This window comes from Schistocerca americana, chromosome 2, assembly GCF_021461395.2.
Source record: "Schistocerca americana isolate TAMUIC-IGC-003095 chromosome 2, iqSchAmer2.1, whole genome shotgun sequence".
Classification (NCBI taxonomy): domain Eukaryota; kingdom Metazoa; phylum Arthropoda; class Insecta; order Orthoptera; family Acrididae; genus Schistocerca; species Schistocerca americana.
This window is the reverse complement of record NC_060120.1, coordinates 567,337,058-567,353,252: the sequence shown is the minus strand read 5'-3', so window position 1 is coordinate 567,353,252 and position 16,195 is coordinate 567,337,058. Positions and strand designations below refer to the sequence as shown.

The window sequence follows — 16,195 nt, the reverse complement described above, 5'->3', positions numbered from 1 at the left end:
TTGGCTTTGCACTGACCTTTCAATAACCTAATATATGAAATACACTAAGCAATACAACTTCTTTTCATACATGTGACTTTACATAAGAGTTCACACAATACACAAAAAATCAGTTTATACAAATGTTCACATAAAATGCTTTCAATGATTAGTTTATACAAAAAAAGACACCAACAGGTGACATCTTTTCAGTAGAAGCAGTCCATCAGTGGCACCCAGTAAAGTTGAGCAGGTACACCCAGCAACAAGTCACATTAGTTCAGTAGAAGCAGTTCCATCTTTGGCACCCAGTAATGTTGAGCAGGTACAGACACCAACAAGTGACATCATTTCAGTAGAAGCAGTCCATCAGTTGCACCCAGCAATGTTGAGCAGGTGCAGACACCAACAAGTGACATCATTTCAGTAGAAGCAGTCCATCAGTTGCACCCAGCAATGTTGAGCAGGTGCAGACACCAACAAGTGACATCATTTCAGTAGAAGCAGTCCACCAGTTGCACCCAACAATGTTGAGCAGGTGCAGACACCAACAAGTGACATCATTTCAGTAGAAGCAGTTCCATCTGTGGCACCCAGTATAGTTGAAGAGGTACACACAGCAACAAGTCACATTAGTTCAGTAGAAGCAGTCCATCAGTGGCACCCAGCAACGTTGAGTAGGGCCAGAGAGCGCTCCATGATATTCACTATCACTAATCACACTGTTCATCAGCAGAAATTAATCATTCCTAAGTGTCACCAATCATGTAGAAAAAGTACAAGTAACAGTCCATAATGTTCACTATCACTGATCACACAGTTCATCAGCAGAAATTAAACATTTCTAAGTGTCACACATCATGTTGAAAAGTGCAGGTAACAGTTCATAATATTTACCATCACTAATCAGACAGTTCAGGCATGAACAATAGTTTGAATGCACATACAAATGCTTTTACACTAAACATACAAATCATAACAAACACACAAATGATGTCAGATAATTTTCATATTAACTATTACAAATACTCAAATATCAGTAAACCTATAATATTTATGGGTGTCAGTGCAAGCCACTACAAACAAATAAAATAATATTTACGAGATAGGTGGGTAGGATTAGGAAAGGAAAACACACAAAACACACTCATTCATCTTTCATCCACATTAAGTACTACTGTGTAATTGAATGGTGTTAACTGTGTAAATGTAATTCTGTCAAAATCTGATGTTCATCATGTGTATCAAGTAGTAGTGGCAGCAATGTATAACAGTCAATAATAGTTAGGTCAACGTCATAGTCATCATGTCAAGACCAATGTTTGCCAAGCCAGATCAAATGTACTGTTGTTGTACAACTGTCAGTGTGCCAAGATATGCAAATACTTCCTCTCTTCAAAAAAAGTATATACCGCTTAGTGATTTAACAAAGTGTGTGTATAGACTATCTTCCTTCTACTTTAGTGTTCTAGTCTGCTATCTTCATCCTCCTTGTTCCATAAGACCAACAAAAAAAAATGTGCATCTCACTTACTTTACCTCTTATCCACCAAAACTCCAATAATCATCAACTTCACACAATCTCAATAGTACCTCAATAATACCTCTTCAATGCGTCGATACATATAAACCTTATTACCAATATCATCTCACTTCCAACACAACTCTTTCCTCTAGTCAGTCTCCTCGAACAAGTACAGATAAAATCCTAATGCAAACCTCATCATCCCATAAAATCCGAAGACACATTGCCAACACACAACCTCTGTGTAATCCATCTGAGCCAAATCTTCTACTCATTATGAATTATAAACAAAGAAATGCATACATGATCTCTAACAGACTTAGTTCGAATAACCGTGAATGATCACAATATTTCACAGTGTGTACACCACTTCAAGAATTATGGCAGAAGCAAACATGTGGAGTATTTCTTGTATCAAGTGTCACTTCCTATTTCAATTGCTCACGACAAATGCAGTGTAATAACTGTTAATGGTCTAAACCTAGTAATGGTATGTCATGTCGTTAGCTTCCTCCCTATTAGCATAAAGTTATACAGCTTCCATAAAACCTCAGCTCATGTGACATCAACGAAGTTCTCTGTACCAATGTCGTTCGTCGAATTATAGCAGTTCATTTTCTTATCTTAAAATATAAGGCACTGAGCGTAAGCAAAACAAGCAATAGCGAGTAAATATACCAGTAGAGAACAGAATGTCAACAAGTGGATGCAGCACAATCCTTACAACGAGGCTCTGCCAAGCGAACAATCTATAATTAATCCAATAGTGTGACCTAAACTCTCTGTTTGTACACAGTATATCAGCATTTCTATACACCAAATTAAAGAGTAGTTATGACAACAACAGATATGTATAAATATGCAATCCATACGCAAGCAGTAAACATGTTATCTAACATAATCAACAGGTCATTAGCATCATATCAGCATAAGCAAATAAATGTTCATATGTAATCTTAATAAGTAAACATGGAGGCGCAAGCAGATAAATCACAAAGTATAACTTACATATCTAAACACATCAGCACAATAAATCAGGTTACAATTATAATTTAAATAAATAAGCACAGCAGGCACATAATTAAAAAAAAAATATGACATCAGTGAAAAAGCAGTGCAGCCAAGCGATGCATAATATATACAAGTTACAACCCAGTTCATTAATAATCATTGTCAAAATCAGTTAACGTACACAAGCACGTCGCTTCACAAGTAAATTCATAGAACATGAAATTAGCACAAAGTATGAATCACGTAATCGCGAGCAGCAAATTACGTCTAAAGTACGTACCTAAGTGGAAATATGTTACCTGAAAAATGAACTCAATTAACAGTTACCTTTTTTAGTTTATTAGTTTCTTCTTCGAAATTACATTCTTCCTGAAAATTTCTCGATAGTAAGTCCTCTTAACGTCGGAGACACACAGAATTTACCTGAAGTTCTTAAATATTTTATAGAACCGTATCCTGAAAAATACTGAATGTTAATAACATAATTCATCAAGTCACTATAGCTTTATACTGAATTTAGTCGGAGAAATTAGACTGTGTATTTGTTTACGGCTGTCAGTGCATTCGCACTGAGCGCTCGATCAGCTGTAGGCGCGTGACGTAGGAAGCAATTGTTTGCGGTCAACGACTGCTTTGTGCGGCGCGCAGACTTGACTGTTGCTTTGAGTATGTGCCGCCTCCAAAACACGGCGCGGTATCCTTGTATTCTCTGCATGTTTACATGTAGCTGTTGGTTTCTCTAAAGTATGTCATTCCACAAAAATTTTAACGTTTGATATATGATGTATTCCCTTAGAGCGTCGTGATTTAATAGTTTCTACTTCGACAGTGTTATCATGAATAATTTTGCGAATTCTATATGGACCGTTATAAAGCAGAAAAAATTTGCGACACAAGCCTTTTCCTTTGTGAGACAAACGGTGGGACTTAATTAACACCTTCTGACCAACTGACAAGATTTTTAAACGACCAGGACGTTTAGCTGATCTCTCTCTTCTAGCAGCCGCAGATGCAATATTTCGTAGAGCCAGGTTGACAACTTCACAATGCCGCAGTTTCCGTGAAGGCGGAAAAGGAACTATTTCAGAAATGCGATTTGTCGGTGCTTTGTTTTTTAATATCAATATAGGCGGTAAAGAAGTTGAATCATTAGGGAGTTCATTCAGAATGTTTTGAAAAAATATGAAGATACTGATCCCACGTTCTGTGATTCTGATGACAATAAAGACGACACAATTTATTGATTTCCTTCATCCATCTCTCTATAGCGTTAGATTGAGGGTGAAAAAGTGAAATGAAGATTGGTTTAATTTTACGACGCTGTAGAGTACGAAGCCAAATTTTAGAACGAAACTGTGATCCGTTATCTGATATAACCTTATCAACATGACCCACTTCTTTAAGAAAATTTTTGATGAAAGCGTTAGATACTGAACGAGCTGTTGCTTTGCGTAAAGGTGTAAAACACACATATTTTGACGTCAACTCCACTGCTACGAAAATGTACGCAAAACCATTAGTAGAACGAACCACTGGACCGAACAAATCGACTGCAGCCATCTCCTTTAATTTCGCTGGAATGATAGGAAACAACGGTGCTCTGTGAGAAACTGTTGGCGGCTTAGCCTTTTGACATAATTTGCATTTGGCCAGAACAGATCGAATACGTCTTTCCATATTACTGGAGTAGCAATTTTCTCGTAATTTGTGAAAGCATTTTCTGGGACCAAAGTGTGCATAACTGAAATGCGTATACCAAATCAGCTTATTAACCCACTCATCAGGAATACAAACTAACCAAACAGAGTTGTCGAGCGATTTTCGTTTAAAAAGAATGTCATTGCGAACTGAATAGCATCTAGTTTCTCTGGATCAGGAAGAATACTTCTGTAGCAATAATGTGACCGAGAAATTTCACCTGAGAACGACCAAATTCAGATTTTTCCAAGTTCACAGTAATGCCAACTCTGGCAAAAATACGTAATAATGAATCCAAAATTTTGTTGTGCTCACTCCAAGAACGTTTAGCAATAAGAACATCGTCAACATATGAAGTAATGTTGTCACGAAGGTAAACAGGTAAAATTTCATTTAAGCTACGAATGAATGCTGCTGAACATACAGTAAGTCCAAACGGTAATTTCCGAAATCACTTTTTGGTGCAATTAGTCATATCAGGTTATTATTTACTTACTCACTAGATAGATTGATAGTCGAAGAGTTGGTTTGACAATGCAAAGAATAGTAAAAGAGTAGGCAGCAGTGCAGAAAACTAAAAGAGAAATAGCACCACTACAGCTCGGGGCCCTATGCTCGCTACGGCACATATTCACTTAGAGTAGTGAATCCCCTGAGGACTTTAATAGCTGCACATAATTTCAAGTTTGTGACTTAGTGGCAAATTTGGCGGAAGTGCGTACATAAATTGATCTAACCATGCACATGGATGTATGTCATTCTTAGAATTGCGGAAGATCTTAAATTTCCGAACAGTTAAAAAGTGTTTTTAGTCAAAGTTTTCGCCTCGTGGCGACAAAGACCTACCGCGTCTGTCCCAGTCCCAATGACGATTATTGTCAAGTTCGCGCGCCTGGCGCTCTCTTGTCGCATCCCGTAAATGAAACAAATTATTTTCTTCAAACCCCTCTGGTATCTGTGATTCTAAATTTCTTTTGCCGTCTTTTCCTACGATTTCGCCTTCAATCTGTTTGACTTGCTTTCGTAATGCCTCAACTTCCCTTTTAACGCGTTCATTAAATTTTCCCTGATTTTCAACATGTTTATTTATGTTCTGGTACTCTTCGGTTTCTGCGAATGGTAATGGAGCTGTATCATCCGAATCTCTGTCCCCACGTAAACTAAGATTTGTCAATTTATCTGATATCTCCTCAACTCTTTCCGCTAAATCACCTATTTTTTCTTTCTGTTTATTTACGTCTTCCGTAAGTGTCGCGACTCGGGTTTCAGTGTTGACACATTTGGTAGTTAACTGTTCATATTGTTGTGTTAGATTATTTATTCTGTCATTTGGTACGGATTCCTCGATTCTCTCAAATATTTCTTTCTTATCGTGTGCACATTGTAAATTTAACTCTGAAAATTTTTGTACTATCAGGCGATCTCTTTCTTCCTGTTCTCTATCCTGTTCCCTTTGTCTAATCTCTACTGCAATTAATCTATTATTGTGAGAATTCAAAATCGGTTGTACTTCTTCTCTGATTTCTTTCTTTAACTCATCTTTCATATTTTTGAAACATGTCCCTATTCGTGAGTCTAACCGTGTTTCCATTGTTTCCATCTGTGTTTTTAATTCAGATCGAAACTGTGCTTCCATTGTTCCATATCAGTTTTTAATTCAGCTCCCAAAGTTCCCATCTCTGTTTTAATTGTTCCTATTTGTGATCCCATTGTTCCTATCTCTGTTTTAAATTCAGATCGAAAATTTAATATTACACTCATCAACTGCTCCATATTAACTTGTTCGAAGTTCTTTTCGCCCCTAACATTTCCCGCAAAACCAGTTTCCTTCGTCATAGCTGTAAAGCTATCTGTGTTCGATACTATTCCAGAATCTTCTATCGTTAATCTCGTATTCTGTGAATTTCCTGATTGAGAAAAATTTTGAAATGGTTCCGGACTATTTTCTCGACTGATTAAATTGTTTTCCACTTCCTTATTCATGATACTGTTGTCCTGTGTTGGCGAGTTCGCCATGTCAACAATTTCGTCATTCTCACTATCCATCATTTTTGCATTTTTCATTGATCGCGTAATCATTTACAAAGTATACCAAACTCGTCACTACATGAAAATTACACACAATGACTCTTTACCTCCAACAATACCATATACCCGAGATGTTTCCCTCAAACACGATTAACGAACAATTGAAATAATTGCACTAAATTGTCAAACCCATAGACAAGACAACAAATTTAAATTTTAGAAAATACCATTAGAAGAATGACAATTACCAAATCTACACATGCAAAATAGACTACAATTACTAAATTACAAATTACTACAACAATACTACTGTCTACTATTTTTACAATCAGAAGAATCCAAGGGACGATCCGAAGCAGCGGTCGCCACGTGCATGGGGGCTTAATTAAATATAAGATTGAAAATATTTTTAGTTTTTCGTAGCTGTATGTCCGATTACGCTGTGTCTCGTAATCGGTTGGCCCTGACTAGAATTATTACGCTATCTGACTGCAAAGAACAACAACAAAGAATGAAATGAAAATTTTCGTAAACACAGTAAATTAATTAAGTCCCCAGCAACTATAAAACCTACAAAACCAAAGCACAAGTATAACTGTTCTGTATGTGGAAGTATGACTCAACGCACATCTGGCACGGTTCTTCTTCAACAAGACAAGAATTTTTTTATACCAATTTTACTGAAGTGATAAAAGAAAATTAGAAATACGATAATTGCGTAAGGAAAGCAGAATTACACTCTAATACAAGAACACACGCCAGATGCTTTGTTGACTGAACCTGTAATGACGCATTATTTAGGATACTGAAATTAAAACAAACGGAGTTAATTACCTCATTTATATTGATGAAAATCATTCTAATCCTTACATTATATCTCAACCAGAACTCTCCAATATCACATCTCAGCAAACACTGCCTAATAGCACATCTCAACAAACACTCTCTGCTACAACATCTCAGCACAGACTACCACGAGCTCTCTCCAAGCACTGACTTCTACGAGTTCTTAACAGGCACCGTGGAGGCGGCTTAATAATACTCTTTGGCGCAGTGGCTCAGTGTAGCCACCTTTCACTTGCTACTTAACGAAAGAACCTGGCTTACCCTTTTCTTAACGTATCGGATAACTTTTCACTTTCTCTCGTTCCTACTGCCCACAAAAAATATCTTTGCCCTCTTTTACTTGCACACTTTCAGAAAAGGAAAGTATGACACTAAGAAGCAATAGTAGGATGTTTATGGAGGTGATTGTCACATAACAGATATTAAAAGATAAAACTTCCGCTTCATTCAGAACTGATGCCCACCGTCACCATCAGTATGTATAACCTCTATCGTCATGAATACACTATTGTATTCGTTGCTGGCTGGACGCTCGTTGAAACTATACGTCTTTTCGTCACATCCCATACATGCTGTATGGATGACTGGGTAGGCAAGTCAAGAATCTATATATTACTCAAGGCGTTTGTGGTGTGAACTGTAGTATGAGATTTTGGATTCTTGCGCTGAAAGATGCGATTTGGTTTTCTGATCATGAATGTTATAACTAAAAAGTTTACCATTCATGGCTCGTATTGGTAAGTCTTCCTTTAACAATACCACACCATTTTTTGCTATCGTATCCAACGCCTTTCCACAACATCACACAGGAACTGGAGAGGTACAGCTTTCAAGAATCACTGCTTCCTTTGAAAGTCGTTTACCGATTCATTGGCGTTGATGTGACTGCCACAGACAGAAGCGAGGCTCGTCACTGATAGCACAGAGTTCCAGTCAGTGTCCCATTTGACTCTGGCTCTACATCTTGCAAACAGGAGTGCGTGCAGAATAACATGGCTAGTAGATGCGTAAATGACAGGGCATGCGTTGGGAAAGCGGCAGTGGTGGGGATTGCAGGCAGGCTCTGTAGGAGAAATGTCCAGCGTGGAAGGGGAAGCCTATTGTCACAATTTTAGTAAATATTAAGTGAAGCGTCTCCTCGCCCATACCTGTATGGCGACCATTCAAAAAGATCTGCTGTTATCTCTGCTTCGGTTAGTATCTGGCAAGAATGCTGATGAAAATGCAACAAAAGCAGCGATTTATTTTCTCCTGGCTTTTTAACCATTTGTAACTCTCAGAGAAGCATCGTGAGTGGAGAATTTTGATTAAAACTACAGTTTTCTTGTTACTATCATAAAATTTGCTTCTTTTGTTGAAACACAGTGGAGTTTCCAGTGTCAACTTGCTGACATGTGACCGGCCGGAGTGGCCGAGCCGTTTTAGGCGCTACAGTCTGGAACCGCGCGACCGCTACGGTCGCAGGTTCGAATCCTGCCTCGGGCATGGATGTGTGTGTTGTTCTTAGGTTAGTTAGGTCTAAGTAGTTCTAAGTTCTAGGGGACTTATGACCTCAGCAGTTGAGTCCCATAGTGCTCAGAGCCATTTAACTGACATGTGCTGATGCAATTGCAAGAAAATTCTGAAACCATGGTTTATCAAGTGTATTGAGGAACTGTGAAAAAGTAAGGTTAATACCTTATGAAAAAGCACATTATCAGTACAAAAATAAACGTGTAATGCCTTCACTTATGCTTCTCCAAAACCCACAGCATTTTTCGTTTCACCAACTATCCATGGCCCTTAAAAATTACATTCTTTCGTCGAAAAAGTCCTTAGTTAGTGGAATAACATGGTAGGGAATGAAGCTTTGCATAATAACGATATGGCAAAATACTCTCTCCTCTCTGTGTGCTATCATTGGCCAAAATCTCATTCAGATACCTCAAACTATTTATGAAAGATGAGGAATGTTGTGCATATTTCATTCTGGCTATATCACTGGTGTGCCACATCAGATCAGTTTTCTCGAGATTGGCGACAGACGGAGATCTCCACCCAAGTGTAAAGAAAAATTCAATATCATACCAAAATTTTATGCGCAGCAACGTATTATGTGATATGTACGAAAAATAAAATCATAGCGACTCCTATTTCGAACTTTTTCGAAGTTCGTGCAGTGTCTTACTTAAATGCAAATATCACTGTAACAATGACCATTAACGAAATGATGGGCCATCGTCGTGAACGTGACAAACGAAGCATAAGTAAAGCAAAAATTAATTTTTTTCTGTCATTGCAGAGCATGGTCAACTTGCGGAAAGCGCTCAAAAAAATGGCTCTGAGCACTATGGGACTTAACATCTGAGGTCATCAGTCCCCTAGAACTTAGAACTACTTAAACCTACCTAACCTAAGGACATCACACACATCCACACCCGAGGCAGGATTCGAACCTGCGACGGTAGCGGTCGCGCAGTTCCAGACTGAAGCGCCTAGAACCGCTCGACCACACAGGCCGGCAAAAGCGGTCAAACAATGTCGACTTTCCCTTCCGGACTAATGAACTTGCCCAGTGCTTCAGACGAAAACTGTTCACTGCATTTCGGCCGTCGTATACTGCGCGTACTCTGTCCACTGTCTGTAGTATGATGTCGGCGGCAAACGGAACATGACAACTCTATATCTCTACCTAGCTTCCAGTAATCTGCTCCTGCCGGTTCGTTGTTACTCTCTGCCTGTAACCTCTGCCCGGATTTCAGCCGATGCCGTCCATCTATTAGTCAGAGCCAATAGAAGAAACGTTGTGCTTTCTTGTTGTTTATTCGTTCTGGAAGGACTTGTGTCTGCTCTTCTCGTCTCAGTGTTGTACTTAGAACGTCACGTCATCACACGTTCTGCAGTTATTGCACTACAGACAATTGTCTCCGCAATCTATTTATATGAGAATCCCATGTCCCTCATGCCAATGGCTCGACCTTTTTCAGAGTCCGAAAACATGGCGATAAGATGCACGTGTACTTCATCTGTGGGTGCTGTGTTGTGGCTTCCACCTGAAAAATTCCAGTAACGGTAAAAACACCCAATAACAGTAGTGTACTCACCAGTCTTCATCTGTAGGAGTGGCATTTTTCTCTACTGAAAAGGGACTTGCAAGAGGATGAAATTGTAATCAGTATGTCATACAAGCATGGAAATACTATAGTATCAGTTTGTGAGCGTTTGATCAACGTGCGGATGGTGTAACACTTCCCATCTGAGTCAGTTTGTTGTTACTGAGAACATGTCTTGTCTAACAAGTGCTTGGTGGTGTGACTACTGTGTTGTAATGTCTGTATAACGATATACATTGTGAGATTCTTTTTACTGTTAGCATCTTTTCAGTTGGTAAGACTCCTACAGCTTTGGCACTCTCAATTTGTGACAGACTTAATGAAAGTAGAAAACTTTCTGTACTGTAACTGACAGTAGAACGTAACAAAATTGACTGGCATGTAATTGCGTCACTGATGATTTTTGGTATGTGGGCCGTTGGATGTAGTTTAAGTCATATTTCTGTGCTTAATGTTTCGTCTTCTAATGGTGAAGACATCACCAGAAGCTAGAAAAACTCTGATAGTAGTTTCAAAGTTAAAAAAAAAAATCTTAGCAAGTCAGTTTATGCCTATCCACGCAACAGTGGAGCCGTGACATCATAGACCGAGTTAAGAAGAAACGACATCAGACAGGTGAAAATTTGTGCATGACTGGGATTCGAACTCGGATTTATCACTTAAAGCGAGCGGTCGTCTCTGCTACCTCTGCTATCCTGGCACGCTGCCCATCTGACTCAATTTCCCATCCTGTCGTACACAAGTAGCGTGCCTGTACATTCTCCACTTGCCGGTAGCTCAGCATGAATCCCACAGGAGCTCGAACATAATGTGCATCTGCACTGAAATAATCGTAAGAGCTGTCGCGCTCATATACATGAGGATATACACATGTACATATGCTCATGATGTCTGTTCTGTCGGTCATGTCCGACCGAAGAGAGACCTTGCATGCATATGCGGGGTGTTCAGAAATTCCCGTTACAAACTTCTAGGGCTTGTAGATGGAAGGGAGTACATAAAATTTTGAATGGGAATCCATGTCCAGAAACGTCGTCCAACTACGCTACAGAGCGTCATAGTTATAGACGCCGGCACCTGCAAATACATGTATCTACAGGGTGATTCCATGATGATGTTACAAACTTTCTAGGGTGATGGAGAAGGATAAATGTATCAATTTGAGATGAGTTTCTGTGTCCTGAAAACGAACGAGTCGAAAGTTATAGATGAAAACCTTTCTGATACCTCTGACAGTGGACTGCATGTAATGGTACTGTTGTTGCTGAGATGGTAGTTTAGGCAACTTTCAGAGCTGATAGTATGGACAAAAACAAGAAGAAATATCCAGCAAACATGGGCTCTAAACTGCATAAGTTAAGAGCTGGAGCACTTGTTGAGTAGTGGAGATGTGTTTCACAGTAGCGACGATGAACAAGTGCGTACAGCTCTTAAGGTATGCATTTTAGAGCCCATGTTTACTGGATATTTTTTCTTGTTTCGGTCCATACTGCTACCTCTGAATGTCGCCTCCCACACAATCTCATCAACAACAGCACCGTTTCATTCGTTTGCGGTACAGGGACCCTTAACTCATATTGATACATTTATCCTTCTCCATCATCCCAGAAAATTTGTAACATCATCATGGAGTCACCTGTATATGCCTACTTCCACTGGTTTCAGCGCCTATAGTTCTGACGCCCTTTAGCGTCGCTGGATAACATTTGCGGACGTGAGTTGCCATTCAAAATATTTTATACTCTCTCCCCTTTACAAACACCCTGTATTGCGTATATCTTCATCAGCGGACTACGCACTCCGTAGGAGGGGTGGAAATGGTACAAAACACTCACATAAAAAAAAAAATTACTTGCCACCGAAAGTGCAACTTGTTTTTAAAAGAAAACTCTTACAGTGGAAGGGTGGCAACTTTATATACTAAAATGACCATTTAAATAAAAACCCATGAAACGCAGTCTTACATAAAATGTACAAACATTCTCCACATTACACATATACCGTCTCTCAAGATGTTAGGCAACATAAAAACATATTTCAGGAATTAGGCCTTTACACCTTAAGCAATAAATTCGTTAACGCCGAATCCGACAAACATGACAGAGGTAGCTATTAACGTATGGCAGATCGACACAGACAGACAGACACTACCTGCCTAACAAATGCGGACGAGAGACAGACGAGCAAGCTGGGGACGAGAGACTGACCAAGAAAAGAAGTAGAATTTAACACGAATCACTTAACTTCTAACAAACTGCGATGTCTGGCGAAGACCTGGCGCAGCACCCCCAAAACGCTCTCCCGAACCGTCCGCTGCCAGCGGCTTCAACGGACGCAGGAAGGCGCGCCGATCTCCCGTCTCACGGCGTCGCAGCTCGCCCCAACCAGACCGATGTCGTGGGTTGACTGCTGTTGCTCTCGTGTCGGCCGCAAAGCCACTACCCCTCGCTATACGGCGCGGCCCACTGGACTCACGTGGCGACCTCACATGCGCCGACGCTCAAGACGGACAAGTCATCTTGTGTCCCAGTGCGCGACCAACCAACCGATCGATCCAACCGCCAATGACCATTGCCTGAACAAACTCTGAGCAGACTGGCGGCCTAACACATACTAGCACTCCGGACGACAGACAGACACTGAATGCCCCACACTGACCCGGCTGACCAACTGACCAGACTCGCCGCCTAGCGAGTTTATTTCTTTTCCTTTATTGAATTTCAATTCCCCCCGAAGGGGGCGCGCTGGCAGCAGCTTAGTACGCTGCTCTACAGCCTACAGACTTTTTAAAAACGTAAGAAGGAAAGAAACAAGAAAACAGGCGATAAAACGGTGACTTAAATTGTAAAACGGCGGAAAATTGTGGAAAGTTAAAACATAAAGCAAAGGGGTTGGCAATGTTAATAAAATACACAGGAGTCAGACAAGTAACATAGCAGACAGTCTAGTTTCTGTTCGCAAGAAATAAAAAAATCACACCCAGCGACAGTATGATGGCCATTCGCAACACTTCCCAAAAGACACACAACACGGAACACTCACTGTAAAACACTCACTGTAAAACACTGCACGAAAATGTTGGCACAAAGATGACACTCCCTAGCCAAGGGCAGATGGGGGGGAGGGACCTGGATGAGGGGGAAAACAAGGAGGGAGGAGAGGAAAAAACGAAAGGAGGGGGGGAACCAAAGGAGGGAGAGGACTCTGAAGGGGGGGAGAGGGGCGGGGCAGACGCGAGAGGGAATGGGAAAAGGCAGAGGAGGGAAATGCAAAAGGACTCGGGGGAGAGAAGGGGGGCAGAGAGGGTAGGTGGGGAAAAAGGAGGATGGAAGGGGGGAGAGGGAGCCCAGGAAAAGGACAGAGGAAAGGAGGGGGAGTGAGGATCAGAGTTGATAGGAGGGATAAATGGAGGGAGAGAGGGCATCATCCGGGAGGGGGAGTTGATGGAACCCACCTTGGGAAAGGAGATGAAGGATGTAGAGATGGAGGGTAGGGGGGACACAACGGTGAAGACGTGGCAGTGGGCGGGGATGGGAGAGGAGAGGAGCAACCAGGGGGTGAGGGGGGTCAAGGCAGCGGGAGGTGTAGAGTATGCGGATATGTTTGAGGAATAGGAGCAGATGGGGGAAAGGAATGAGGTCATAGCGGATCCGCGTGGGGATGGGAGGCGTATATGGAAGGCGAGGCAGAGTGCATGATGCTCAAGGATCTGGAGGGAATTATAGAATTTGGGGGGAGGGACAGATATCCAGGCGGGACTGGCATATGAGAGGATGGGACGGATTAAGGATTTGTAGGTGTGGAGGATGGTAGAGGGGTGCAACCCCCATGTCTGGCCAGAGAGGAGTTTGAGGAGTCAGAGGCAGTTGTGGGCTTTGGATTGGATGGAGCGGAGATGAGGGATCCAGGTGAGGTGATGGTCAATGGTGAGGCCAAGGTAGGTGAGGGTGGGGGTGAGGCGGACAGGATGGGCGCAGACGGTAAGGGAGAAATCCAGGAGCCGGAAGGAGCGAGTGGTATGACCTACGATGATTACCTGCTCCTAGCGAGCTCATAGCGCCCCTTAAATGCACGTGAACAGGCTACTTCTCCCCTTTCCCTCCAGAGGGAGACACCCAAGCTGCGATTGCCACAGCGGCGCCACTTCCAGAAACGGAGGTCGACTGCTTCACACTACGTGTGGCAGCGCGCTCTTCAAAACAGCAATTCTTACCATGGCTCACGCCTGCTGAGACCGCGGCTTGGTGAGATTTTTCCAGTTGGAAAGTACTAGTTTGTAGTGTACGATGATGTGTCCAGCATTAGAAGACAAAACGTTAGGCTTAGACATATACATTAGACCACAGTTTAAGGCACATGTAGCAAGTTACCAAGGATGAAAATACCATACGTGGAAGGCTGCATTGCATGTTACGTAATTTTATGTTGTCAGGAAGACTTGCAAAATGAAAGTGACCGAGAAGGACCTGACGGTGGAAGAGGTACTGCAGTGGACGCCATTGCAGTTTGCTGAGGAAACGAACGCCTGGTATTGGGTGGATTTGTTGCTGCAGGCTGGTGTACCGCAACAGGATCTGACAATTACGAAGACGAAACTCCGCAACCAAGAAAGTGCCGCCCAAATTATGAGAGCAGCTTGCGAGTCGGGGTACGTGTCCCTGCTGAACTTCGCACTGTCTGTGGACCCGTCGCTGGTGGAGGCGATGCTAGACTCATACGGCTCGACGGCCCTACACGTGGCGGCCTCGAATCGGCGCAACGCGGCCGTCAGAATCCTGCTGGGCGCCGGGACCGACGTGGAGGCCACCGACCTGCGGGGGCGGACGGCGCTGCACGCTGCTGCCGAGAACGACGCCATCGCGTCCATTCACGTACTGCTCGAGCACGGCGCCAACATCTGCGCCAAGGACTGCGACGGCAAGACGGCCACCCTCCTGGCCCAGGAGTGTGGCCACACTGCCGCGGCCAACACCCTTGACCTGAGCGGCTGCATGCAGTGGTCCATGCGCAAGCTCATCATCGCGGCCGAGGCGGGCAACGTGGAAGCCGTCCGTCAGATCCTGCCGGCCGTGAAGACGGTGGTGAAGCCGGGCGAGTGGCCGCACCTGCACTGGGCGACGCTCAACGGCAGCGTGACGGTGGTGCGCACTCTGCTGGCCGCGGGTCTCGACCCCAACGGCAGCGACCGGCACGGCAACACCGCGCTGCACGTGGCGGCGGCGCGCGGCCGGCCCGCCACCACGGCGGCGCTCGTCGACGCCGGCGCCGACCTGGACGCGGCCGACTCGAGCGGCTCGACGGCGCTGCACTACGCGGTGCGCACCGACAACGTGCCGGTGGCGCGGCTGCTGCTGGCGGCGGGGGCCGCGCCGGACCCGCGCGACGACCAGGGCCAGACGCCGTTGCACCGCGCCGTCGCCAGGGGCTCCGCCACCGCCGTCGCGGCGCTGCTGCGCGCCGGCGCCAGCCCCGACGTCGCCGACGCCGCCGGCCGGACGCCCGCCGACCTCGCGCGCCAGCTCGGCTACAAGGACGTCCTCAGGTGCCTGAGGCTCGCACCACACTGATCACGTGCACACCCTTCACCTCTTGTCTACAGAAATAAACGAGGCGTTGCACACATGGATGAAGCTTTTCTTCACCTCCCTTTCCTATCCATCACTGGATCGTATGGTCCACTGTGGCTTCTGTCCACCTACTGCTTGATCCACAAACATATCTCTTCCTCTTGAGTGAAAATGTAATATCCCATTAGGTAATCGTTCTTTGGACATCCACTGTACGTAATTCATTCATTTCTGTGATCTGTAAACATTTATTCTGCATTTATACCTATACTCTGCATGCCACCTTATTATGTGTACTGCAGTTACTTCCCCCACCACTGTTTCACATGTGAACTGTGCAGGGGAAAGCCAGCTGTTCATGAGCCTCCGTACCTCCGTACCAGTTGGAGTAACTACATTTACCTTCATGGTCCGTTCGGCAGTTGTATGTAGGAGGAACGAATATGTTG

The 16,195-nt window shown here is 43.3% G+C and overlaps 1 protein-coding gene across 1 annotated transcript in view; it reads left to right on the top strand.

Annotated features, from left to right (window-relative positions):
* Positions 1 to 15,746, top strand: part of LOC124594182 (putative ankyrin repeat protein RF_0381) — a 32,072-nt gene extending 16,326 nt beyond the window's left edge. Inside the window, exon 2 of the mRNA XM_047132539.1 lies at positions 14,612 to 15,746. Coding sequence (XP_046988495.1) covers positions 14,612 to 15,746 — 1,135 coding nt within the window. The remainder of the gene's footprint in view (positions 1 to 14,611) is intronic.
* Positions 15,747 to 16,195: the final 449 nt, after the last annotated feature.